At 41.8% G+C, this 27,693-nt stretch overlaps 2 protein-coding genes across 5 annotated transcripts in view; both read right to left on the bottom strand.

Annotated features, from left to right (window-relative positions):
• The window catches only part of LOC117608649 (WD repeat-containing protein 47), a 56,590-nt gene extending 44,548 nt beyond the window's left edge, over positions 1-12,042 (bottom strand). The window contains exon 1 of one of the 4 annotated variants that reach the window (XM_034334113.2): positions 11,743-12,042. Coding sequence is in view for 3 of the 4 variants with exons in the window: in XM_076690363.1 (XP_076546478.1) it covers positions 9,177-9,241 (65 nt within the window). In the remaining variant the exon portion in view is untranslated. Of the gene's footprint in view, positions 1-4,202; positions 4,337-9,176; positions 9,839-11,742 lie in introns of those variants that run through there. The other 3 variants (XM_076690363.1, XM_076690364.1, XM_034334095.2) reach the window with 3 other exon arrangements.
• Positions 12,043-14,033: 1,991 nt separating this feature from the next.
• The window catches only part of hiw (MYC binding protein highwire), a 177,549-nt gene continuing 163,889 nt past the window's right edge, over positions 14,034-27,693 (bottom strand). Inside the window, exons 30-52 of the mRNA XM_076690362.1 lie at positions 25,309-25,531; positions 24,860-25,222; positions 24,519-24,725; positions 24,231-24,436; positions 24,014-24,164; positions 23,577-23,934; positions 23,228-23,414; positions 22,961-23,166; positions 22,470-22,535; positions 21,300-21,529; positions 19,691-21,223; positions 19,456-19,627; positions 18,990-19,375; positions 18,775-18,904; positions 18,300-18,706; positions 18,114-18,228; positions 17,852-18,042; positions 17,355-17,783; positions 16,911-17,282; positions 16,621-16,845; positions 15,768-16,540; positions 15,333-15,703; positions 14,034-15,253 (exon numbers count right to left, since the gene is read on the bottom strand). Coding sequence (XP_076546477.1) covers positions 15,138-15,253; positions 15,333-15,703; positions 15,768-16,540; positions 16,621-16,845; positions 16,911-17,282; positions 17,355-17,783; positions 17,852-18,042; positions 18,114-18,228; positions 18,300-18,706; positions 18,775-18,904; positions 18,990-19,375; positions 19,456-19,627; positions 19,691-21,223; positions 21,300-21,529; positions 22,470-22,535; positions 22,961-23,166; positions 23,228-23,414; positions 23,577-23,934; positions 24,014-24,164; positions 24,231-24,436; positions 24,519-24,725; positions 24,860-25,222; positions 25,309-25,531 — 7,417 coding nt within the window. The 3' untranslated portion in view covers positions 14,034-15,137. The remainder of the gene's footprint in view (positions 15,254-15,332; positions 15,704-15,767; positions 16,541-16,620; positions 16,846-16,910; positions 17,283-17,354; positions 17,784-17,851; positions 18,043-18,113; positions 18,229-18,299; positions 18,707-18,774; positions 18,905-18,989; positions 19,376-19,455; positions 19,628-19,690; positions 21,224-21,299; positions 21,530-22,469; positions 22,536-22,960; positions 23,167-23,227; positions 23,415-23,576; positions 23,935-24,013; positions 24,165-24,230; positions 24,437-24,518; positions 24,726-24,859; positions 25,223-25,308; positions 25,532-27,693) is intronic.

Genomic DNA, 27,693 nt, shown 5'->3' with positions numbered 1-27,693 from the left:
GTACGAATTAAGTCTATCACTTTTTAATTAACATCTATCAACGCCTGGGGCGACAAACAATCGTGACTGAACGAAAACTCAATTTCGTAGAATCTGTGAGGGACGTTAATCGAAGCGAACGGAGGCGTCGAGAATGACCGATAACCGGAAAAGGAGGGCAAAATAGCGATCGAGTAATTTCTGATCCCTCGTTCAGGGCCCAAATTCGTCCCTCCCTGTCTCCATTTATCGGGAAATGTAATTCCTCCGAAGCTGTGAAATTTCATCAGACCAGACTAACCGGTGTTTACTATTCGTTACCATTGTTGAAAGTGTAAGCGATGAGATAAGGAAATTACGGTGTGTAACGAAGTTCGGAATTTGCACGGAAGAGCACATGCTGCTCGAGATTGGAATCTCGAAAATTTGCATCGAGAGTATGAATATGAATTCTAAACTCGTTACTATGAAAAATGAGACGAGAGTGTGGAAATTTTGAGAAAGTATATTTTTCGAGACAGTTAATTTTAATTTTTCGCGACAATCGTGGAATAAATTAACTAGTGGAATCACACGTAGAATAATGTCGCTGTACCGTCTGGACGATTGAAAGGCGGAAGTACGAAAGCAAGAGAAGCCGAGAAAACACCGATAGTAAAGGATATCGCGGACCAGCATCAAGCGCAGCAGCATCGAAAAGACGGGAACGACCTCTGAAAAGCCGTCGAGAGATTTTCAAACTTCCCCTTTGTGTCGCTTTTCCGACAAGAACATCTCCAGTTTTCTGAAACCCAGACGTTTTTTAACCTCGAATTAAAAGCCGTTTCTCCTTTTCTCTGTCTCTGGCAATGGATCGCCATTCGGAAAGAAGACCGACCAAATTGCTTTTGCTAATTGAGAACTGAGCAGAAACAACCAACGAATTGATCAAACTTTTCCAAGCACAAATTCCTCCTCTTTGCGTTATTTCAAAGCATTCAATTCCTCCTTTAACATCTCCCGAAGATTCCAACTTCGTTGCCGAACCAGGCACATCCTGATACCCTATCGCCGCCTAGGTACACCAATCTACCAGCATGATTTACACCCGGAAGCATCGAACATCGCAAACTGTCTACCCCACACAGACAGCCACCCCTTAGAGCGTCGCTGAAATAATTAACTTGCCGTTCGTTACTTGCCTAAGGGATAACTTTCCTGGTCCCAAGTCACGGAATATTTACAACGATCTGGGTCATCGCCCTTAGGCTGGTTCGATTCGGCCAGAGGTCTACCTGCGTGCACGAGTCGCGATAGCGATACACAAAAGCGTATCCGCTCTCTTTTCGGCTGAATGACCAAGTCTACCTAGGCTTTCTTCATCGCGTACCAGCAGGAAAAGAAGTCATTAGCCAGCGGGTAATGGAGGTATTCAACCGGCTCACCTTTGACCCGGGAACACGGTGTACCGGTGCTCGTTTACACAAGCAGATAGCTAGTCGGTGACAAGTTTTTCCCTGGTTTTCGATCGACACGGATTCCTCGATATATGCACCGGGCTAGAGTCTCGTTTATCCACATACACACAGACAGATGATTTAGTGTTTTTGCTTTAACGGTTACTAAATAAATGCGACACGATTACCTGAGAAACTTGATTAACGCGTTTCCACCGTGTTTCGCGCGGATATAGGATTTCTATGATTTCATATGGAAAAATTTTTAAAAACGTACCGAGTATATTTTCTTATTTGGCCGACTGTAGGAAGGGTTGAGCTGAAACATCGCGAGCTTTGAATATAAATTGGCTAATATCGTTGGCACGAGCTTCAAAATAAATCACATCGAATCCTTAAAAAATTGCTTTTTTCGAAGTTAATCGCTCCTCGATTCGCTGAAAGGAAACTTATATCAACGACGTCTGTTCGGAAAGTTTAATTTGGCAACGGTTCAGAAAAATTTAAGATACTCGAGTTATGGATGTTACACACGCGAAAGATCGAGCGATATTACAAGGAAACGTGTCGATGATTCTATCATTGGATCGTTTGTAAAGTTCGATCGCGAAAAGAGAGGTCGGGAACACGCGTGGGAGGCGTATAATCGTGGGAAGGCAGAAAAATGGCGAAGCATATTGTCAGGCTGTTTCTCAATCGACGATAAGATGGAGAAGGGGAAGATGCGAGATGCTTTGCCAGAATGAAGTCGGAATGCTCGACGACTTCTTGAGCAATCTTGCAAAGTGGCTGTGCACGAAACCTGGCCGCATACTGTTTCCATTATTCAACGAACGACGAGAGAAGAAAAGTAATGAAACGTCTCTTTTATACGACTATTGATAACTGTTGTTTACTAGGAGGACGTAATTAGAAATATTAAAGTATCATCGATTTTTAATAATCGAGATATTTCCAATACCAGTTTCACTGTTCTGTATTGTTCCTAAGATTAATCTTCAATATTTGTATTTATTTATATTTCCTTCTTTATAATTCTTTTTCACGAAGCTTTATATCCAACCAGATCTTCCAAAATACCTATCTCGTCAGCAATGAATTCAGATTATTGATTTTGTATACTGATACTTCAAGAATATTTGTAATATCTCATCCTTCATGGTAGTATTTGTATCAGAGGGAAAAGTTACCACGGTAAGATTACCTGTCGTTCCATCTCGTACGTGTACAAGGAAGAATAGCAACGTAATTCGTCAGCATTATGGTGCACCATTCGCTCCAGCACAATCGACGCACTATCCTTTTGTTTACCGAGTCTCGTACCCATACAGGGTACGGATCATGGATTTTTTCATTGGCAGCGAGGTCTTAACGGGGATCAACTCGGGAGGGTTTGTCTACAGGGTGATCCGTGTCATTCAGGCTCGATGAACTCCCATTGAGAAATATGAAATTTGCATATTGCTTGAAATTTTCAAATAACAAATGTATTTTCAATAATTTTTGTATGAAATATTTCTTTACTTATAATTGAAATCAAATGTCAATTTAATTTATGAAAATAACAGCGAACAAATTAAATTATAAATTATTCGTTTTCCCACTGACCTAATGGAATAATTGCGGATTGCGCGAAGAAAGAATTGTTCTCCGCTGAAAATTATCCTCGCGACGTCGATTCAAAGTTCATCAAAGACGCGTTTCATACGTGGCCTTGCACTTGGGGGTAGATCGAGACCTACACCCCTTCTTTCCGACGAGTCCTCACCACCCTCCATTGTTTCGCGTACGAATCAACCCCGACGTGGTCGATAAAGCGTGAAAGTAGCTCGCCACGATTTTCCGAAGCTTTATACCCGAGCAGAATTGAACGAAGCAGAAAAAGCTTCTCCGAGAGGTCCTTGGCACCGATAAATCTCTCGAAAGGCACTCTAAAGAAAATCTTCAAAACAGACGGGAAAATTTTCAACAATTTCAAATCGTGCAGATCGATATATCTGTGGAGTAATCGGTTCCCAAGAAGGGAGGAAGGAAATCGTGCGACAAATCTGTTTCGATTCGAGGACCAATAGGGGAAATAGAATCGAATCGAATATCGTTGCATGGAAATGGTGCATCATTTCCATAAAAAAATTGTTCGTACCTTTCAGAAAGCCAAGGCATCACACTTGCTATTTAGAGTAGAACAACGCGCACGGTGTCTCGCAAACGCGTGTTCGTTAAAACAAATTAACATTAAGACATTTTATCTACGCAATGAGCACGGGTCTCGTGATACTTCGCCGTTTCACATACGTAGACTTTCCTTCATTCCACTTAATGTACCGTACAGACGTCTAACAGCCTCTTGTGATCACGGGTACACAGGTGATTGATTCATTTGTTTGGAGAAAAGAAGATTAAACGTGCTCCATCGATCCTGCGTATCTGCCGCGAAGAAAATTAAACGGTGAAATCTATTCTCGAGTTTCTATTCGATTCCCGATGTTTCGCAGTCTTTTTCACGGGCATTCTTGTGCTTCGATAATTCTTGTAACAAGCTGAGCTAGCGTAACTGAATCCATATAGCATTTTACTATCGTCGCTTTATTGTATAACATTACCGGAGAGTGAAAATAATACCAAGCGTGTTTAAAATTGCTAAGCAGAAATAAGAAAATTGTGATAAGAATCAGTAATGCACAAAAATTCCTGTAATTTTAGAGTAAAATCAGGCAGAATAAACGCCAATGTATATTTGATTATATCATACATATTTAAAGGATAATTGACTACGGATTTACATACTTTCTGTCGATCGTCCGCTTGCAAACCTTGGACATTCACGTATCGCGTAAAAAGGGAGAATCACTCACGGGAACATACATCACATACGAAAATTTCGAAATGCGAAGAACCGGAAGCACGTGGTTGGACCGTACAGACGATGTCGCAGGATACACTGGCTCGACGCTTGGCGTCGTGTCGTCACTGCGACGGCGCCTGAAACGCGCGTCGTGAAGCATCGCGACGACTACTATCTAGAAACGCTGAATCGTATATGAAACTTATCGAATATTGCTTCGACTAAAAATAGATACTCAAATCTTTGAAGAAAAGATTTTTATATATTGAAAAAATAATATCTAATATTAATTGGAAATAATGGCTCTTTCAATGACTCGTCCTTTGAACTTTTGTTATGAGCATAATTGTTCTATAATTACCAGGATTAGGTATTTGTTACTTATCAGCGAGTTTATAATTTCGTACTGGTGATAACGACGCAAATAGTGAGATCGATATTTTGGGGCTTGAATTTCATACACGCAACCCACGCAGCGAATGCGATGTACAGAAGAATCGATCTCCGGAGGGTGTGGATGGGTGTAGGTGAACGTGGATAAAAATGTCTGGATTACGTCATTGGAGAATTCGTGTTGCAAGAGCAATGAAAAAACTGATAATTAACGAGAAAAAAATAATTAGACGAGCGAAGAATTTATATTCCGACGCGAATGGAAACTGAATTTAGCAGGCTAAATGAGAAAGTAATCTTAAATTCTAAAAATATTCTATTTTAAAAATCATTAATTTTTATCATCATCTCTAATTACCTTGCTTTGTAAACGTTTTAAAATTCTCGAAAGTAAAAAAGAAGCAGACTCAAATGATCTAATTACGATTAAAATGTAACGAATTCCGATTAACTCACCGTGCAACACCTGTTACCTTCCAACTCTTCCGGAACAGAAATTAATTTAAAACTTCGAATTACATAAAAAAGGACACCATTTTTTTATCCTCATCGCACCTGTTTGTGCTCTAATTGCAATCTGTAACGCGACAAGCACGCAATTGCAAAATAAAAAAAAGGAATTAATGGGATCTTCCAGTGAAACCTATCCTTTTGAACGATGTCTCGTATTAGCAAGCTTTGATCCTATTGTTCGAGCCACGAAAGGGTTAACAGAGAAGAAAGGAGACTCGATTAAACGACTACCCTTGTTCAACTACTCGAGCACGCTAGCTACTTATCTCCCGGAAGTGCTCAACACGCACTGTTCGTTAACACTTTGATTAGCATATAGCGAAGTATGCAAGTAACCTTCGATGCAATTATTAAGATAATTGTAATTGGATCGAACTAATTCCAAAGGCCCATTCGAACTTATTTTATGGTTTAACCCTTAAATGTTTACAATTAATTTCGACTTAAATTTAGATTATTTAATTAATGCATATATTAAAATATTCAATTTAAGAGACTAAATCTTTATTCAATTATTGAGCTGAAAATTATAATAGAAAGAAAAAAATAGGATTTCTTCTGAATTTTATTAGAAAAATAAATGGAAAGTAATAGCAAGGATAATAGTGACGTGCGTCTCTAAAATTAAACACTTTCTATAAAGAATCTGATCTGGAATGTGTTAAATAACCGCCAATCATCTCTATCGTCAGGGAACCTTGAATTCCTTCGACAGGTAAAACTCACTGGCGAGGAAACGCAGTCTCATTCGACATAAATATGGGAAGAAACGTCGAAATTCCACGGTCGCGAAATTATAATGTCAACGGAGAATTATGTGCTCGAGTAAAAGAAACGACGAAGAAAAAAGTTAGAGATTCGAAGAGAAAAGTTAGTAGTTGAGGTGAAACGACCTTATCGAGATCTTAAAAAGGCGTTAAATCATCACTGGTAATTTTATGAGGCTCGATTCTACCATCGATGCATACCACACCGGAAGGCGATAAGAAACTAGCGAAAGAGGAAGAGTCTGATAGCCCGATCGTGATTCGCAGGTTACAAAAATCGAGAAAGAAGCGGAATAATCTCGTATAAACGAAAACGCATGAGATCGGCGAAGGTGGCTCGATCAAGTATGCCAGCCAAGAAGTTCCATGGCTGGTCTAGAAAATCAGATTACCTCAGGTATAAAATACGTGCCCCGAAAACCATATCGACTTCCTACCAAACTTTACCACTCCCCTCCTTTTTTTCGCGTCCGTGTAACATGCATGTATTATTCATGCTCGCCATTGATGGCAAAAGAAGGTCCAAAGATTTACTATCCCTGACTTTTGTTCCATCTAGGTTCACAGGTTTCCACAGTGTCATTAGTCCGTTAGAAAAGTGATTAAACGTTGACTAGAAACAATTGGAAGGAAATTTGCAAAATTGCACGAGGACAATGAAAATTTGAATAGAGAAGCAGCTCCAAAATTGTCTTACGTATATCATACTTCAGCTTTCTACTTAAATCACTGGGGACCACGGTCAAAGTACCGGGGTCACCGACTTTTTCGCGAATCTAGGACGAAAATAAAGGGACACGTGCCCCGAACGCGAATCTCTTATTCTACTTTATGTTCTGTACTCTGCTATGCATCCTTTAGGAAATTAACGTTATCATGCGTATGGTATACAATTTTATAAAAAGTTATCGAGGTATTTTTGCGAAGGTCCGAAGAAGAATTATAATCATCGAACCGAAAGGCAAACAGGTTGCATCAAGAAATTAATTGACAATCCAAGGGAAGTTCATTTCCTTTACACTGATGGCTAATCAAACAGCTCGTACGTTTCACTTTCATCGTAAAAAAGTCGTTTGTCGCCGACAGCCGAGTACCGATCACTTCTCGCGACGATTCTAAAGAGGTCATAAGTGCAATCGAGCGAATCATGCTCGAGGACTATGGTCGTATCTTGCTTCGACCGTTTCTCAGTAGGTATTCCGTGAATGTATTCGAAGGAATGCAAACCTTACGGCATTACACGTGGATGTACATCGATATGTTTCTTAGGCGGAAGTTCGAGAAGTTCATCGAGTAGGTGAAGGTCCATGAAAGGTCAGAAGGACCGGTATACCATGTGGGAAGCATACTTTACACACTGTGCAGGTTCTCATGGACGATTTCGTATGATTCTATTCGCTAATAAAAGAAATTATTTTTTTCTACGGATGTCATTCTAGAATTTAATTCATTTTGCCAGGAAATGAAAAGAGATACGAACGCACGAAGACTAATGAAAAGAAGGCCATGCATATTCGGTTTTACATGGATGCATCCGCAAGCTGTGATGCTTCGCAGAGCAATGTTCGTTCCGGGCTGCATGCTTCCTTTAATTGACCGTGTGCTTTTCCTCCCCCCCTCGAATCATCGCGTAGCGTCCATCTTTGACGTTTTCCTCGTTAAACGTCGAACATCGTTCGCAATAAATCGCGTTTCTTTCAGCCGAGAAACGATGGAAGTGGATGGAGGTTAAATAAGAGGATGAGGAAATATTCCAATATCACCGATAAAATTTTAATTTCAATTTTAATTTTAATTTTCTTGAGGTGCAATCATCTTTGCTGTACTTTAGGGTATTTCTTTTTTCAACCTATATCGAACGGAGAAATTTTGAAATTTAAATAGGTGAAATATACCTACAACGTGGAATAAACGAGCTCAACAAAGAGAATGGATCGATTACTCTTTCGTCCACCGTTACCTGTCGATTTCGAAGGAGGACAGCGATTAAGGAAACAGGTAGTCGGTTGGAAAGTCGAATTGCAAGCGATCAATATCGTTTCCTTGTTCAATTCGAGCGAGGAAGAATACTATTCGACGTTGAAAACAGAGATTTCGATGCTGACGAACGAGGCCAAGTTCACGCGACGACCCTCGCGTTCGCGATTTCAGGTGAGATCGTGACTAAAAGCAGGATCGAATGTACTTTCGATCGTTGCTCGACGAATGACAACGGAGAAACGACCCGTCCAATTTCACCGACCTAAAAAACGTTCTCTTCTTCCTGAGTTTCGATTATGATAATAATGATTAACAGAAGCTACAAAAAAGGAATACAGATCATCATAAAAACTTGGACCATCCAATCTACCCTCAGATTTCATCCCCCTGAAATTTTCCGGTAATTTAAGATTAGATGCTGCTGGTATTCCAGACAAAAGAAGCTCGGTAATTTAAACCAGCAGCCTGTAACTAAAACGAAATGAAGGAGACGAAGAAGTTGAAGAAGGAGAAGTCTCGCGTGGAAATTGTTCGGTAGGAAAAAGATCGGACAGCTTTGGAACCGTTGGAAGGAGGAAATTGTTGACGCGACACGGTAACAATACCGTGAAATAATGTCGTTTCTTGCTGAGCGCCTTTAAACCGAGGCTTTTTCTGGAATCATTCCGATCGTCATGCCCGTTAGACTCGGCGCATCGCGTTGTACATCAACGTAATTTCGCGTAACTCGAGCAGGACTTTAACCCCTTACAGCTGAAAACGTCCGTGCGTTACGGTTCTATGGTAATGCGAACGATTATGCTTGCTACGCTAATGTACCTAACAGTATCGCGAATTTCCATGCAATCTTTTAACTAGCAAATTATATATTACCTCGGTTGCATATCAAATCACCGGTTTCGAAAGGTACATAGAAAGTCCGCTACAATTTGATGACATAAAGGTATCGTGAAATAACACTTACGGCATACCAATTTAATAAATAAATCGCTATGGACAGCCGGCATTAATGTTCTTAGCGCAAAATGGCTGGTAGATTATTACAGCAAAGAATGGATCAGAGTGAAATGCTTGTACTGTTCTTTTACGAATTTCAATTAGAATATTTGAAATTTAAAAAAAATATAATGCGACTTATATTTCATTCTGAAATAACTCGATTAGAGCACGCGTCATGGTTGATTAAGGAAGTTCGAAGATAACGAAGAGAATCATGTAGGACGCGTAATGAAGCAGAAGAGAAAATTCTCCACGTGATTTTACCTTCCTAACGTATCCTTTGAAAAGTCCTCAATTACGGTAATCGCCGACGACGCTACGACGACCATGGTAAAGCTTCTCTCCCATATCTCGTCGGGTCGACCAAGTTTTTCTATCAAACACAATCCTGTTTCTCTTGATTGTAACAGTACACAGAAATCATCACTTACGAAGCCCTCGATCCATTCGTCAGAAAGACACAAGAAAATTAACTAAAACAGAACTCAAATTACCGCAACGTCTCGTCTAATTTTCAATCCTCGAAATCAACCTTTCAAACATCTTCAAACAGATTCAAACGCTGTTAATCGTTTCCGGAACACGTTTACACGGAAGCTTACATGTTTGACGATCGACGGAGGCAAGCAATTAACGGTGCTAATTAATCACGAAGCAAGTTTGTCCGCGATCAACTCGTCACTCGATATTCATTAATTATCAATCTCTGCTGATCATTCACAATTAAAAACTATTCAAAAATGGTTGAAAGAATCTTTGACAACGCTTCTGCTTCTTTGTTCTTTTCATTACTCGACGTTCCTCGTTGCATTCCGTAAAAATAATGATCACAGAGCACAAGGGAACGTTTCAAGCTGAATCACGCTTTCGAGGAGCGAGCAACGTGCTCCTTGCCGCTCATCTTCTCGAAGACTACTACGAGGCTAGCCTCGGTGAATACGTGCGCTGACGAAGGCTCGAGAGGATCAAAGACGAGTTTCCTGGGAGAAGCTACGTTTCGGCACGCGATACAGCCTAGGACTCGGTGCACCGTCCGAGGTGTCGATGGGAAGAGGAAGAAGATACGACTGAAGGTGCTCCACCGTCTTCAAGGCGCATTCACCTTGCTCTTCACGCACCTGTGTGCACGCGTCAACGAATCTGCCCGCTCTCTTTCTCTTTCTGCCCGCCTTACGAGCCGCGCAAACGCTCCGAACCGCGTTCTCCCGCGAACTTTCCGCTCGACTCCGCGGGTAACCAACGAGTTTCCTTCGCGGACGATTTTCTCGACCTTGATCTTGAGTATAAAGAGGCTGAGAACCTCGCGACTCACGACCGCGGTTCTTAATTAACGGATTAGCTGATTTTCACTTATCAATCTATTTTATCGATCAAAGGTTCATTTGATTCGTAATGAAATTCTCTATGTAAGGGTCCGTACAAAAATCTTCTATTTTTTAATTGGTTTCAAATTCATATTTTATTTCTGTAAATCTGTAAGATCTACTAATTAATAGATTGCATTTCCTGTACTACTGTACTCGTGTAAATGACGGAGCATTTCTTTCATCGAAATTATACACGGACTGGATAAAAGGGCAATTAAGCTCATCGGAAGGAGTCTAGACTGGCGTACGCAAGCTTAAATACTTCCGAGAGTAATTAAAACGCCGTTAATCTCGGTAATGAGAGCGGCGTTCGTTGACGGAGCTTTAACGCGATTACAATGTACCGTGCACAGTCACACTCTAAATACGATAAAATGAAGGATTTAAATACACGTGATCCTGTTGAGTGATAGTCGAAAGAAAAAAATTTTAGTGAAATTCATTAAGTACTGAAACCGGTTAATTGATATTTTTAAAACTGTGACAATTCGGTGATATCTATCAGCTGAATAAATAAATAAAATAGACTTTTAACGACTGGTTCGCCACAGAAAAGATTATCAAATTTGTACGTAATATCGAAAACGAGTAAACAGAAACTTCTTGGTTTCATTTCCGCGCTGTACCACGATATATGTAGTTTCGATCTGGTTGAACGAACTTCTCTGCAACGAATTTGTTAACCAAATCCGTGGAGTTTCTCTCCGAATTAATGGCCAGATTATTGATTCTCGATCGAAAGTTTCTCGCCAAACTTGTTATTTTATCGAGCAGTGTTTCCTCTCAATAACGGGTTACTTTTTACACGAGACTGTCTGAAGCTTTTCAGAATACTAGAAAAGCATTCGGAAAACTCCGATTACTTGAAATTTTATATTCAATTTATCTGACAAGACCAAAGGTCACAATCGTCCGACTAATTAACCCGCTTGAAACGTTCAGCAATGAATTAATGGCAATGTTTTCAACTTTCTAACCGCGAAACAAGGCGGAAAGATGGAACATTCTCGGTGAAAATTTTACTATCACAGTATCGACCGCACACTCGGCGAATAGTTTGCGGTAGCAAGTTCATTAATTAGCGCCGATCGAAACACACAAGTGAAATGCTAAAAATAGTTTAACCTCTCTGCTTTTCAACATGGAGGATTTTCAAGTGTGTCCGAATAAGGCTTGAAGAAACAGTGCCACGGAAATGTAATGTTTGTACACCTGCCTTGGCGAGATAATTATTTCAAAGAAAAAGCTAACTTGCAATGTTACAAGTTTAGTAAAAAAGATAGCGGGAATATTTAACCAAGATAGCTGATTATCTCGACGGTACATTGCGTGGCTGTTTACTGTAACTTGCTGTATGTTCGTTCATTATTTAAATACAGACTAATTGGATACATTTGCATATCTGTGCGGTATTCCGAAACAAATGTTAAGTGACAAAATATTCAAAGTCCATCTATAATTACCAAAAATGATGTTCAGTAAACCTTTATCCTTGCCGACGGCATTCGATTTCACTGGAAACGATGAAAGTTTCGGTAAACCTTCGACATCCCGGAGTAAAAGCCACAACACATACGGCACGGATGCAGTGCATACGATTCAGTAAATATAACGGGACAAGATAATCTTCTACTGAAACTGGTTTTCCGGAATACCAACTTCAATCGCGAGAAGTCCAATGTCGTGGAACAATCATTTCAGACTACTGTCAACCCTTTCCTCGGAGACTTACCAGCGATGATCTCGAACCGGGAAACTCAAAAAATTATGAAACTTTGTGAATATGTAGGTGATTTCCTCCTGATTAAAACGCAATTTTCGTTTGCTGCCCATTTACAGTATATGAGGGTGAGAATCGCTCTTAAAGTTTCGACCGTTTTACGGGTTCTTTGTTCTTTTCCGCCGAGACCGTTAGAGATATCGAAAAACTTCATAAGCAAAAGTTGTTCGTCTTAATGTATAGCATTTTTGCATGGTTCAACAAGAAATTATTTAAACAATTACAGAAAGTTATAAACAAAAATGTTTAAGAATAATCTTTTGTTTTAACATAAAAAAATATTATACATTAAAACGAACAACTTTTGCTCATGAAGTTTTTCGATAGCTTCAACGGTTTTGGAGAAAAAGGAAAAAAAAAACTGAAAAACAACCGAAATTTTAAGGGCGATTTTCATCCCCTTAGATTGAAAACGGGTAACAAATGAAAATTGCGTTTTAATCGGAAGGGCATTCTCTACATATTCACAAAGTTTTATAATTTTTTGAATTCCCGAGTTTGGAATGATCTCTTTGTTAATAATGTACCGAATGACGTTAGAGTAATTGAACAAAGCGAAATGACTCAAAGTATGAAATAATCCGACGGAAAAGATAGCGCGTTTTCTCCGAAAAAGATCGTTCATCGAGCTGACGAAGCGTGCGTTATCGCGTAATGGTATGCGTTGGACGATGCACACCCATGAAGGGATGGGCGCGTGCTCGAACGCGTGAGATGCGTGAAATGCATTAGACCGCGTGGTACGCACGTGTCTAAAACCAGTTTCACGTGAATCTAAACGGCTCCCGCAAAGCGCATTTTTTCTTCGTCGGAATGTTACAACCGTGGCCTCTCCCCATGCGTCCATTACGTGTTACTGATTTGTCTACCGCAAACCAATGGTACAATAATACAGGGGCGAGCATTGTTACGAATAATTGTTTTGTTTTTCGATTCACTGTACCCTTGTGAATAGTGCAATCCCACGAAGCAATCATTTGCCGCGACTGTTACGATTGCGACATTGACTTTCATTGTCTGATTCACCAGGCACTGTGGTTAATATTAAACTCTAGCTCACATGTGTACGTTGGATTCGTTGACTCGTCTGACATGTTTCTTTTTAATGTATCTAAGAAACAAGGGTTAAATACTGTTCTCAGAGAGAGTTCTATTGTTCCTCGTACAAATAGGATGAAAGACGGTGGAAATCTATAGATAGTATCGACTACCGAATTCAAGGACTACTTAGCCTGGTAAGCGTCCGTAACTTGACAGCCCTTCGAGTTAAGTGAGCAAAGTGAGGTTAAGTATCGACACAGCAGACGACAACTTGCAGAAGAAATTTTCTACCGTGGCAACATGATTTCTACGAAATATTTGGAAAACGAATGAGTCAAGAACGCTGCCTACACATAAATGATCACTGCCCGAATACAGGTGGAATGCTTGTTGTTTTTATAGAAGATTTTCTAAATGAATCGATCGGTAGAAATGGATTATCGTAAATACTGACTGGAAGATACTTCTTTGAACGAAGTACATGGGTAATTTTGTTCAATTAGGCTAACGCTCGACTTGTAATTGGCTTCAATTCGTGGTAAAAATAAACAGAGCGAGTTGACAGCAATGCTAGCAGGGTGGTACGAACGTGCGTAGGAGATGATCTCCGGGCGAGCGGTTGCACCGATCGTTTCACATCAGAAAAACACATTTCCCGCCAATGGTTGACCGATGAACGAGCATAAACAACTCACGCGACTCGCGAATTATATAACTATTGTTGCACGACTCGTAAATAAAGGCTACTTACCGCTGATCAGGCGAAAAACGTCAGGATCGCGCACACACACACACGTTACACCTCGCACTGCTTACGGCAAACTGCCGTGTCGCGGCGCTGTCGCGGGCCGCCATCTTGGATCGATCAGTCGGCAGTCGAAAAATGCGCCAGTTTTGATTCTCGAATCGTTCAGTCGCCATCTTTAAACGGGTAAAAGGCAGGTCAGTAAAGACGATCTTACTTTTTCATTGTTTTGCTTTGTTTTCAAATTATTACTTTCATTTAATCTGCACTAGATTGAAACACAAATAATAACAATCGACGTTTACCACCCGGTTATCGTCCACGCGTTTCATTTTTTTATACGAATATACACAGATTCTATCGTCTCGCCGAACAGCGCACGTAGTACAAAGCATTACACTGATATAATTATAAATAAATAACGTGACAGGTATGAGACATTACCTCACATTGTTCCTTTGGAAAAGTACAAAAAACAAAGAAAAATTTTCAACACGAGAAATGCACAAATTCATGACTATCTTGAATGACAAATGCAAATATAGATTCGCCCGTACATACAGTACGTAACTGGTGTAACTTTTCATTCAAACTTCTTTTTTTTTCTTTTTTTTATATATATATATACTCTTCACAGCTGACTTCACATTTTTTTGTTCTTTTTTTAAATAACATACTTCTTTCACATACATAATTTACCTACATACATAATTTATTAGGATCATTGTCGATAATAATTAAATATTTCTTAAGTAGCGTAGAGAATTATATTAATATTATGTTATCTTAAACACTTATATCTAGAATATTTTACCAAAATGAATTCACTACGTTTTGTATGACTTTATGCACGTGTAAGCTCTTGTTTATCGCACTGCATGGAAGTTTAATACACGCACAACTTTCTTTTCAATCTCCATTATGCGTTTTAAGTAATTCTTTACAATCACCAATAAAAACGACTTATGTAATACTTAACAAGTATTATAGTTTCACGCATCGTCAGATTCTCACTTATGACTGTAACTACACAGTTCTCTCTCTTTCTCGCTCTCTAATTTGATTCCTCGTGCATCATTATGTTGCATCAATTCCACCTTTGCAATCATAAGAATTCTCAATCTTTCCCTTCTTACTGCATTAATGACGCACCATCGTTATCATAAGAATGCTTATATCGAACTGTATATCCATTATATAGTATAGTTGCATTGATAAGAGTCAACAAGGATCGCCTGTTAAATCGTGAAAGAATCCCATTTCGTATCAAGTTGTTATATCAAAAATTCTTTTTAAAACGTGTGTGCATTGCGGCAAATGCCACAACCCAACGCAAATTCTTCTCCAGTAGGTGGATGTTTAACGTGCAAAGGACATTCGTCTCCTTCCAATTGTTTTGCCTTAGGTCCTGATAAAATATAAATTATCATTAGAATAAAATTTACCAGGTAAGATGTTAGACACAGAATTAGATACAGCAAAGTCACCTGCAGGGCACGAAGGTAATTCGCTCTTTGGAATGGTAGTGACTCGTTGGAAGTCGTCATGGCAAGGGTTACAGAAATGAGTAGTCCCAAAACAAAAGAACACCGCCACCGAGCAACAATATCGGCACTTATACTCTAAGAAATCTGCTCCGTGTTTCGGGCACATATGAGCCCTTGCCACGTCGCTGCAACCTCCGCATACTAATTCCGCAGGGTCGAACGTTTCCCCGCCAATTTGGGCATCGCATCGCGCTTCACCACCGTAATAGGCCTTTTGACATTTGTAACAAACATAGTACGCGTATCGTTCCATCGCATACGCGGCGGGATCTTGGTGATATCGTCCTCCTGGACCAAATACCGCTTCGGCCCTGTAAATACGTAACAAGCATGTAAAATAAAACATCCATCGTCAATTATAAACTTTATACATACTTGTTTAATCCTTCGTATTCCAATCGCATCAAAGCCTTTCTTCTAACATCTTCGTACAACTCTTTGATGCTAGCCAACTGATCGGCCAAAGTGGAATGTTCCATTGGTACTTTACAAATAGGGCAAAGAGAGAAACCGAAAGTGATTCTCGGTCCTACCCAACGTTTCATCAACACGTGCCTGCAGCAATGCAGATGGAAAACGTGTCCGCATTGCAACTGAATTGCAGGCGCGGCTGACAGAGCTTCCGTGAAGCATATCATGCACATGTCATCGGCATCTTGCTTCAAATCGCTTCCTGGCAAACACCTGTGCAAACACGATAGACAATTCTTCTCGTTTCGAACACCTCCGCAGATATGTCCGCAGGAATGCACTTTGGTGCACGCATTCTTCGCGTGTTCCTGGCAATCGTGATCCGCGCATACGTTCCCTATCGCCAGCAGACCCGTGTTTTCCGTGGTGCCACAGAATCTGCAGATACCGGAAGTAGCGCCGACCGGTTTTCTCGGCGAACCATCGCGAAACTCTACCAAAGCCTTCAGTGTTCTGCTGTCGGCAAGAGCCAGAATCCAGAAGAGTTTCGTTCGACCACAACCCTCGTGAAGATCCACCCGTATAGCTTCCTCCTCTTCCTTGCAAACTTGTCTTATATGCATTCGAGTTCTTCTGTGCAAATGCAAGATTCTGTCGCATTCCGCGCATAAGTTTCCGCAAACGTTGCACTGGATGATGGCTGTTGTTTCACCGTCATCGTGATTGCTACACGTTGGCTAAATGGATAAAACGGACAATGTTAAACGTATGATGATATAAAGTAATGAATTTGATAAATTATTTTCATTGATCTTACTCTAGGAGGTGGTGGTTGTCCCTCCGAACCGGTCCACTGACCAGAAGATAATCTTTCGACGTGATCGGAGTCCAGAACGCATAACGAAGAAAGAGCTAACCACAAGGTTGGAGTTTTCAGGCATTCAGATGGGTCACGACTCTTCTCATCTAGTCTGGTAAGATTTAAAATATTTTCCGCGATCGCTGCTTTGGTCACCGATGCCCATGCTTCTGATAGTTTTCCCTGGAACGAATATCAATATCGGACATTTAGTTAACTGTCAAAATATCAAATTAATTAATACTCACCGATGCCATGTCTTTTAAAAGTTGAATTATCACCTCGGCTAATTTTCGCGTCATACAACCTCTTAGCCACCATCTCGGCCCAACGTAACTCTTGGGATGGATACTGGTAGCTAGCGATGCTGTCTGCAAAGCCTTTCCATTATTTTCTTTCCCTTTCACTTTAACTTGAACCGTTAACGCTTTCGCGATGCAACTTAGGAAAACGTCGAGAATCCCCGGGGAATGTTCATCGAATTCTGAGGTATGGGTGAAGCCATTATTTGCCGCAGACACGATACTAAAATCAGTGGGTGGCAGGCGTTTGATACTAATCACATTAGCCAATGTTTCCGGTTTGATCTCGGGTAAAATTCTTTTCAAAAGAGATGTTACCTAAATCATTAAAAAATAACATATTATTGAATATCGGAAGTTAAGCATCGAGTTGATAAATATTGTACATACTTGACGTTGCACTCTAGCTGATCCTGTATGTAATAAACTCAATAGATCTTTTAATAAACCATACTGATGCGACAGATAATACTGTCCCACAGAGCTGCCACTTAGAGCAAGCACCATAGATAACATTTCGAAGCAATAAGTATCGGCTGCCTTTGGTAAATCGCTGTTATCACTTAGTAAGCTATTAGCAGGTGCTGGTGAACACAACAGTGCTTCCCATTCTTCTCTCATTCGAATGGTTTCCTTCTGAATAGCTTGAACGATATGCGTACAAACTTGTTTCTGTAAATGAGTCAGATTGTTCCTACTGAACAAAATTCCAACCATATGTTCCCGAAGATCATTGCTGTCTTCCAAATCTTCGTTAGCACCTTCTGCAGCTTCCGTTTGTTGCTGCTGCTGTTCGCCTTGTATGAGTTTACCAAACACCTAATATATGAAAATTAATAATCTCCATCTCTGTCATATATTATATCTCGTGCAATAAAAAAATTTACCTGAGATGTAATCAAACGGAATACTTTCAACGTTTCAGCTTCGCAATTCCTTTGCTGAATCGTTTGCGCGCTCAATTGCTTTCCAATTTTCAATGATTCCCCTTCGATCTCGCCCAAGATTCTTATTTGTCGAACGCGTAAAGAATTGTCTGGACCCTTTAAATCGAGTCTCACAATAATATGACGTGGGTCTACGGGAAAGGTTACGTTAATTATTCTTCGCACAATTAATTTTTTCATTGTTCAGAGTATGAAAAATTACCAGTAACTGGACAGTGAATCCAGCCTGCTGAACGACTTTCAATTTCCACCGTTCTCAATTTTACCATTTCATCTGCATTGCTGCCCGATTGAAACGTCACGCTGGATACCTTGTGCTACGGGATCATTTTATTAAATACCGGAAACGATAATTGAAAATACAATTACATTTTATTATCACACTTACCGTTAAATCGCGACAATTATCGATGTGAATGTAAACTACTCGTGGAATAGAATGAGCACCACAGACGATACTGATAGTCTTCGTTTTATTACGATCCTCGTCGCCAGATTCCCAGAAAGTTTCCGTCGAATTATCGGTCAAACTGACTATCATAGCTTGCCTGCTCGAGGCTTTGATCTCTACCCCGCACGTCAAATCTTTCAAAACCTCCACGCAACTATTCACTTGTTGAGAATGCACCGACTGATGACTTTCGTGCATGCTCAACGTGGTGTCCTCCTCTTCTTCTGACCTCGAGAGTATTTTACTAATGTTACTAAACACGTGACTTCTGTGTAAGAACATGTGATCCGCAGGAGTGAATTTAATACCCCAGCAGCGAATAGCAGCTTGTTGAAGGGGTGATCCTAAATACGAAAGTACAAGATATAATGAATGTAAAAATAATACGTTTAGCCTAACTCGAAAGACCTACCAGGCGGAGGTAAAAGCATGAGATCCGCTATAGTTTGCAACAAAGTGTGAAACACTGTTGGCAATGGATTAACAGATTCGCCTGCTATGACTAGATCGCTCAAGGGATGTTCGCATACACCGATCATGTCCTTAAAAACAAACAATCAACGTTATCGCTGCGAGACACTTTATTCGTGAGATAAACTCAAGACCCAAGTTGCTAGAACAACTTACGTGATCTTCCTTTCTGTCAGTCCTATTGTCCTCGTCATTCGCATCTGCAATATCAGGTGATACAATTGGTGACAGGGAAGCAACGAACCACCATAGTAAATCATGAAGACAGATTGGTTGAGTGACGCTTCTTAACAACCAGTTTAACGCTTGCATCGCGTAAACTCGACACGCAGCACGACGTAACGCCTGCTTCATGGCCAGTTGTAAATGCTGCAAGTTGTGTTGTTGAAGAACGAACAGCATCACTGGCCTCACGAGAATCTCTATCTTGTCAGTATTTGTCACTTCTGCTTGACTAGTAGAGACAATTGCCGACTGGTTCATCGAAGGTACTAGCTTCTGAAGGGCTGCGGAAGGGTAGCACAGGAGAGACGAGCCTGCCTCTGTACCAAAAGAAAATACTTGATTCGAATTACCTTCAGGTTTCTACATTCATCTTAGAATTCAATGAATTTTCACGTACCGTTGTTCATCTCGCTGCTACTGTTATTCCTTTTCCGCATCATGACCACTCTGCCGTCATTAGTATTCCTGGTCCAAGGAGCCGCAGTGGACATCGATACTGACCGATGAAAATTTCCCCGACCTTTAGTACTTTCGTTGTCGCTATCGCTTATAGGATGTTCCGACAGAGGCTATATAAAAATTGACGAAGTTATCGAATAAAATCATCGAGAAAATTGATAGAAATTCCTTACCCTGCCGTTTGTGGTATTAGACATGCCATTGTTCCCTTCATAACCGTTCGGGTGACCATTTTGCCGTCTCAGGGTTTCTTCGTAGTACCTTTCATCGTGACTCTGCGAATTATGAACTCCCAAGGCTTGCAGACATTGGAATGGTCCAGTTGGAGGGAACGGTCCAGCCGCTTCTGGGGGACTATAATTTTCAGCCACCGACGACAAAGTCTGAGAAGGTCGTCTTTGCTGTTTCGGAATGTTTAATCCAGAAGCACTGGCCAGGTCTAACAGGAACATCGCATTGTTCTTCATGATGATGTGTGTTTCGTTACCATTCGGACTGCCGAGAGGCGACACGATTTTGCCAGTACCGTTCTTCTTCTTCGTCATCCCGGTTAGGAATTTCTTTGCGAGTTTCAGCTTCCTAGCTCTCAAGTATTTATCGCGACAGGTATCGCAGATGAGGTACCAGGAGCTACCTCCGACTCCACCGTCGCCACAGTTCCCCGCCCATCCGATGCAATAGTTACCTCCGCTATTGTAACCCTTCCCGCCTGCGTGCCATCCACAACCGGGATGCATCATCTTCATATGATAAGTAACTGGATGCGGAAACATAAGGCCGCAGAGTTCGCAAATTGTTTCTCGTTCTATTCCTCCCAGCGCCTCCGATCCGTTTGCTCTTCCGACCGGTTTCCATTCCTTTTTCTTCTTGCTGGTTTTCTTCTCTCGTTCTTTCACTTTGTCCTCCCGGATCCGTTTTTCCGGTCGTTTGCTAAGCTTCGTCGTTTGTATCTGCGATATCGGGCTCGGCAGTACCGAGCGTTGTTCTATAGTTTGAAGACAATTAGTGCTAAGCTCCTCCCATAAGAATACCAAGCTTTTCAGTGCCGGCGGTAGAACAGCGACCGTTTGAAATTCCGGCAGAGCGCCTAATTTCCCGTTTTCCTGCACCTCTTCCTTAATCGTTGTTTCCTGTTTCTTTCGGTTCCTGTTCGCGTTCGCATTCGCCGCCGACCGAGTTAAAGTCTCCAATGTGCTCGGTTGAATGTGCAAGTAGTTCCCGGCGTTGGTCACCTCGACCGAGTGTCTTTGTCTCGCTTTCTGTTCCTGTTTCTGCTTGTCCGTTGATTGCAGCACCGTTTGCCGGGTCACCACGAGCGCGCCCTGTTTCGGTAAGCTAGGATGAAATTTGAGGAAACTGGCGCATGCCATCGCGTCGTGCACGATCCCTTCGTGCCAAAGAAACGCCGCGAACACAGCTCGCAGGCATTCTGCCACCGAAGGACTGATAGCTTCCTTTACTTTATCCTTGGTCAGATTCAACGTCCTATTCGGAGAAGGACTTTGAGAGGTAGTCGGCGAGATAGCTCGTTTCGTTCGGGTCTTAGCTATTTTGCTATGCTCCCTTCTGCTCAGTTTCGCTGGATGACGTTCCTCCTTTGGACCAGCCGAACCGATGCTAAAATGACCCTTCATAGCTGTGGTAGCACTCTCGGGACTCGTTTGCGTCTGCGCTTGAGATACCTTTCGCGGACTTTCTTGAGAATCCTTCAACGAAATCAAACGGTGTCGATCAACCCCTATCTCGTTATTGTATATTCGATTCGCGGCCTCGATTACTTACCCCGCCATCTTGCTTCGGTGTGTCGGGTGGACTAGCTATACTACCCTCGGATCTCATGTGTAAAGAACTACAACTTGGACTTGGAGAAAGGTCGCGAGTATTGGCAGTTGTGCTGACAGCACTTGGGGACTGCGAAGGATCCCTCGTTAGACTACTGACCAAGGCACTTGTGTCGCTTTGGGTTGATCCACGTCTCTGCGACGTGATACTGTCCACCATGCCACCGGATACTTGAAAAGGGAAACATAAACACGCTCGTAGAAACGGGGTGTAATTCGTCCGCAAGACTTCGATAAACTAATATCTTTTTATTTCTATGTATCGCAAGGACGGTGCTATCTCACCTTGATCCTCATGACGAACGTAAGAAAAGTAGAAAATGTATTTTGCGTGGCATTCTCTCGCATAGCGCATCGATATCGTGCAAAATAATTTCGTGCCACTTTGTCGTGAACAAATGAGGAATGATTAAACTAGCCCAATCTCGGTGACGATTATGTTTCCAGAATGTAATTCGTGTTTCAGTGCAAACTATGTTGGTGTCAAGTTTCTAAGGTATCGTAGCGTGTAACGGTTAATGCTGTTTGAGACTTTCATGAGTATTTCTGTCCCAAAAATTCTGTATCATAATGTGTGCTGTTTTATCCTTACCTAAAGGGGAGAGGCCGACACTTCGGGGGGAGCCACATAGCACAGGGCTGCTACTGATACTGTCTCCCCCTCCTATCAAGCTTCTCCCACCTGACAATTTTTGGATCATTTGTAGAAATCATAGGCGATGAAGTGATTACGATGATACTTATATTACGCTAAGCTTATTCTCGGTGTACTCTGATGTGCACTAATTAGATTCTTTATCTCGTATATGTACAAGTAACGTGAGAGTGTATTTTCAACAGGTAGATATACGTGCAACGATTGAATTATTTTACAAGTGTAAAATGTGTTCGTTTTGTCGAATACATGCACTCGGTGTGGTGTCGTGTTCGTACAGTAATAAAAAGGGAACAATCTACGGTGCTCTAACATCTTTCAAGAACAATTTATAATCGACAGAGTTTGAGAAAGTGGTACGATTATCGAAACAACACAAACACTATGCACTATATATAATATATCGTTAAACTGTACAGACTGAGGATTATTGTTGAGTAGGAAAGGAGCGAGTACCTGGTGCATGAGCAGCAGGAGGGAAGAGGCAATTACCAGAACCAACTGGCTGCCGACTGGACCCAGCTAAGATCAACATCACTATTCTGTTATAACTAATCCGATAAAATTTATATATATATATATATATGTATATTTATATAACCTAAGATAGACATTCGGAGAGGTGTGACTTATTCATACTTAATGGTTCGTTCTAAGATAATCCGTTCAAACGGAACAAAGAAATATTTGCGGGACTTTATTTACACATGATCTTACAAGTATCGTTATCGGGTCTCTCAGCTTCTGAAATGGTTTCCCTCCTCAGACCAGTTACGGTGCCAAAAGTGTGAAGTAAGACACACACATGAACGTATGAGATTAACAATGAACAAATCACAAGAAGATAGAGAGAAAAAAATAATAGAAACAAATATAAAGATCTGTCGTAGAGTAGAGCAACTAAAAGATATTTATCGGAATGATTTGAGAATTGTGTGTATACGTACCGGGTATTGGAACCGGGCTAGAGGACGGGCTGTGAAATCTTGGTGACCCACCTTGGGGATTCTTCGGTGACGAGCTTCTCGACAATCGTCTCGGGGTCTCCGGTGGCGTGGCACCGTTACCATTCGCTCGACTCTCACCCATTGCTTTCACCAACTCCTTCACAGACACCCCGACGAACTCGGAGAAGTCCCTGCAGATGCCAAAACTATACGATAAAACTTAATCGAAACTGTGCGCGTACTACCGCTTCATTCGTTTTCACTCACCTGCCAGGGGAGCTTTTTTTCTCCCCGTGACACTTGTCGTCGCCTCTCAACCATTTCTGCAACACGCTGAATTTTCCACCACCACCACCACCTTCGCGTTCTCTTTCCTTTACCATTCTTTCTTTCGAATGAGGCTTCGTGAATTTCGGTGAAACGTCAGTCTTCTCTGGTGTGAATTTATCGCTCCCTAAAAGGAATATGATAACAAATATTTTGATAGGATAATTTTTTTTTTTAAAATACCCTAGTGACTCAGGATAATAATTGAAATTTTGAAATCATTGGAAATTGATATTGATGGGGGTATCGTTCGTGAGTCACTGTGCAAAACAGTTTTCTTAATTTGTACCTGGCGAATCGTGCTGGTTGTACGAACCAAAAATGAATGGATTCGTGTTGCTACCTTCACCAGACTCGGCCGTACCCGGTGTGTAATTCTGGGCGGTGAAATTGAAGCCTTCGTTGCTCACGGAAGGCACTGAGAAATCGAAACCTTTGTGATTAGGTGAAACGGACGGATCAGCCACGATCGGTTTCTTCTCTACCGGATCGTTCTCGAGATCTTGCTCGGTTTTCATGTACGTAACACCGTGTTTGTTAATGGCAAGGGACCATGCTTCACCCTCGGCCACCCGACCTTTGTCGAAGCAATACTTGGCCATCGATTCGTCGTCGATTCGTACCCAAGTGCCTTCGTTGTTAGCAAACTAATTAGAACAATATCCTTCCATTAGACATTCGTTATTTCGAAGTCGTTAAAATATAATGATCAATTTCAAGACTTACGTATTCTTGAATGGTCACCGAGTTACCGAGAGCCAACATTCCCACCGGTGCTGCCTTCAAACTTGGCCTACTTCTGATGTTGTGACCGGATGCGCCGCACTTCACCACGACCATGCTTCTACCGCCATCGAAAGTAACAGTTTTCCTTTTACTAAAACGAGGAACTCGATGAAGAAATCATCCTAGAATCAAGAAGAAAGAAAATCTTTCTACGTACTCGTCAACTACTTCAGGCCTCTTCCGTAAGATAGTATCCTTGATGACCTGATCTAAGATTGATTTCGGCTCTTCCACCGGAAGTAACAAAGTTTTTCCCAAGTGTTGATTGTACTGCAAGCACCAAGCTTCCAGATGACTACTGCTGCAGAATTTCTTAATCGTTTCCGCGTTTAATCGCAACCACACACCGTCGTCGTTATGAATCTATAAGAGTACAATGACGCTTTCGTTGAGGAAAGGGACGCTTCTCGAGGAGGAGGAAGTAATTCGAAGGAGCCACGATTACCTCGTCTATGAACGCTATAGTGCCATTAACCGAGACGATTCCAATTTGCTCGCTTTGAAGAGACGGATGTGCCCTGATCCTCAAACCCGCGCTATTCTTCACCACGAATTTTCTCAGTCTGCTCGGTTGATGCTGCGGCTTCTTCACTATATTTCGCGTCGGTGGTTGCATACCCTGCGGAGGTTCCTTCACTTCCACTCTGTAATTCTGTAGCGAAAATCAAACCCCAAGATTATCAAGGATGCTTCATACCCAACAGTGGTGTATAATGATTTTAATATCATAAAACACGAAAGTGACGTTTATCGTTAAAAATAAATAATAGAATTTAAATATCTCACATCTTCCATGTTGTATCCGTCAACTGTGATCATGAGAGAATACCATCCGACCGATGACGGTGTCCAAGTAGCGCTATAACTTCCATCGCCGTTAGGTCTGACCAGCATACTCTCGCTCGATCTTTTTATAGTCGGTGACATAAACCTCAGCTCCTCGAACGAATAGTTTTGATAAGCCTTCATGATAGTGATCGCGTAGAAACAGGTCTTATTGTTGATCGTAACCTCGTACGGAACGTCTAACGGAGGCTGAGGATGACCTCCGAAGCTCATCGGGTCCGGCTGCGATACTCGTCGAATTTTTCTTCCTTGATCCGATTCTGCTAGGTCCTTTTTGTCTATGGGAACTGCTTTCACTTCGACCTACAGAAATAATTGTGAAATTCTAAAGCATCAAACGGAAAGGTACGCTATCCGATGCTAAGAGTTATAATTAATCAACATCGTACCTTTAGATTGGGTACATGTACGACGTCCCCGTACTGATCTCTCGTGAGTATAGTAACTATGGCCGGCCATCCGCACTTCATCTCTTCCTTCGAGTAAAGCGCCTCGCATTTCGAGGGATCCACAAAGCTGTCCGGTTGCAACCATCTTGCCAAACGACCACCACTGGTCCCGGCTGAACAGGAGACGAAATCTCGCAGAAAGAGCCGTTCGTTCGAGTGGCAACTATAAAGAGCAGAGGAAATTGCAATTGTTGAAAAGTATATTACTTTATACTTTTGCACCAAGAGGACATAATTGTTTTTTATTTCCAAATTCGTACGGGTGTTATAATACGCATCTTGTAAATTAAATCTACCGAATCTTATCTCCCTCTCTTCTCTGTACAATTAAATTCTATACAGTTAACGGAGTCAACGACCAGCGCGACACGGAGCTGAATCGCGAGTTCTAAGAGTACTGTTGCGTTTCAAGAAGCGGTTCCAAACGAGGCCACGATCATCGCAGGTAGCCTTCTCGTTACAACGAGTTTTCGAGCCGCGATGCCCCTAATTGGTGCTCCGTTTTCACGGATCTCGTCTGGGTAGATCACGAGCAGAGGACGATGCTCTTCTGTCAGCCAGACAATCGCTGCTTCCCCCCAACTACCAACTCATCGTTCGTAGTCATCCCTAATAAGGCGCAATCACGTCGTAATTCCGTTCTCCGGAGCTCGTACACGATGCTACGTGTTTCTCTATACACCTATAAGCGATCATTGCCGTGCCGATTTTCTCGTCCACCAACTGGCCACCAAGAACGACTTCTTCGAAAACCCGTGGACACGCGGCTACCTTCGAAGAACCACGCGCGACCAAACCGGTATCCCAAGACTTGGTTATATATTTAATCGGCATTCGCTTGTGAAAGAGACTAACTTTACGCAATCCAATGCTTAATATCTTTCGCATATTCGCAAGCGTTAGGCAATTTTCAAACGTCCCACTGAACAGTCTGTATCCTTCTATCAATAGCAAACAGGTATCGACTAGGATAGTTGAAACTCGGAATGGTGGAGTTAAAAAATGAAAAAGTTTCATCCATCAGAAACGTCAATACCTATTGGTTGACATCGGTACCGAGGAGTATCCTTGATACAGGCTCTCGTTTTACCGATCACGTCGGGTAACACGAGAATATGAGAAGAGGATCTTATGGAAAGAACGCGAAACTCGATCGAACCAGAAAGAAGATTCGTCCGCTGTAAATTGGTCGGCTGGCTTTAAGGTTCGTGGCCTCGATGTGACGTATGGTCAGCACGTGGTCATTTCGGAAATGGCCACTCCCTGGCTGGCGTCAGGTGCTTCCTGGTTCGGGAAAAGCGTTATGAATGAACGGACGTTCCGCATGTGTGTCGCAGACGCGACGCCGCTGGCTACCAACTTCCATGAACACGCGCAATTTCTCATGGGAAATTAAATGGTCAGGCATCCGCTCGTAAAGCGAACGGCCTACGATGGTGTACGTACAACGTTTTAGGGAAACCCATCGTGCACCGTGAAATGCGACGAGCCAACCAACAGCCGTGTCCCGTTTTTATGCTATGCTCGTTACACGTTGGCTTTCAAGTTTTCTGCGAACGGGCCGTAAAGCAATGCATTTCGCTGGCTTTTAGTGCCTTCTGAATGGTCATGATATTTTCGGCATTTGTTTTACCACATGGGTCTGTTGTGTATAATGGAGAAATTATACCAATAATTTTCAGAGCTGTTTTATTAACCCCTTCCCCTATGATATTTTTTATAATTACGTCAGTTGAATTTTAAAATAAATAAAGAAAATTGAAATATGCTTGACTGAGCAAATTATAATTATAATTAAATTGAAAATTCAATCATACTAAAAGTACCAGCCAAATTTCACACATTTGAAGTGTAAGTTTCATATGGCAAAGGGTTAAAATTGGAAATTATAATTACGAAACTACAAAACAAGATTACTCGAATCCCGATCAGAATAACAGAAACGAAACCGCAGACGGTAATACATCTTCGAACGCGAAAGAACACCGCAGAATCGACAAAGGATACGAAGCGACCATGATTCCGCTCCAACAGGTGCGTTCCACGAAGAGTGTACTCCGTTTCGACGAAACCGCACGGTAGAAACAAGTGTTACGTAAAGCCTCGACCACGAGGAGGACATCCGTGATCCGGGATGGACAGAATTTCTTTGGTTGACTAACTTGGTCAAGGTCAGAGCCCTTTGAAAGGCGCAAAGTGCGACGAGCCTGAGCTGCTGGAAGAACCGGTGTCTCGGGCTCCGACGACGAAGAAGCCTCGCGATCTAAACGGAGCGAACCCGGTGGAAAGCAACGGTGAACAAGGGTTCGCCCCTCCGACCTGCAG

Source organism: Osmia lignaria, chromosome 9, assembly GCF_051020975.1.
Source record: "Osmia lignaria lignaria isolate PbOS001 chromosome 9, iyOsmLign1, whole genome shotgun sequence".
NCBI classification, from domain to species: Eukaryota; Metazoa; Arthropoda; class Insecta; order Hymenoptera; family Megachilidae; genus Osmia; species Osmia lignaria.
This window is presented reverse-complemented; position numbering and strand designations above follow the sequence as displayed.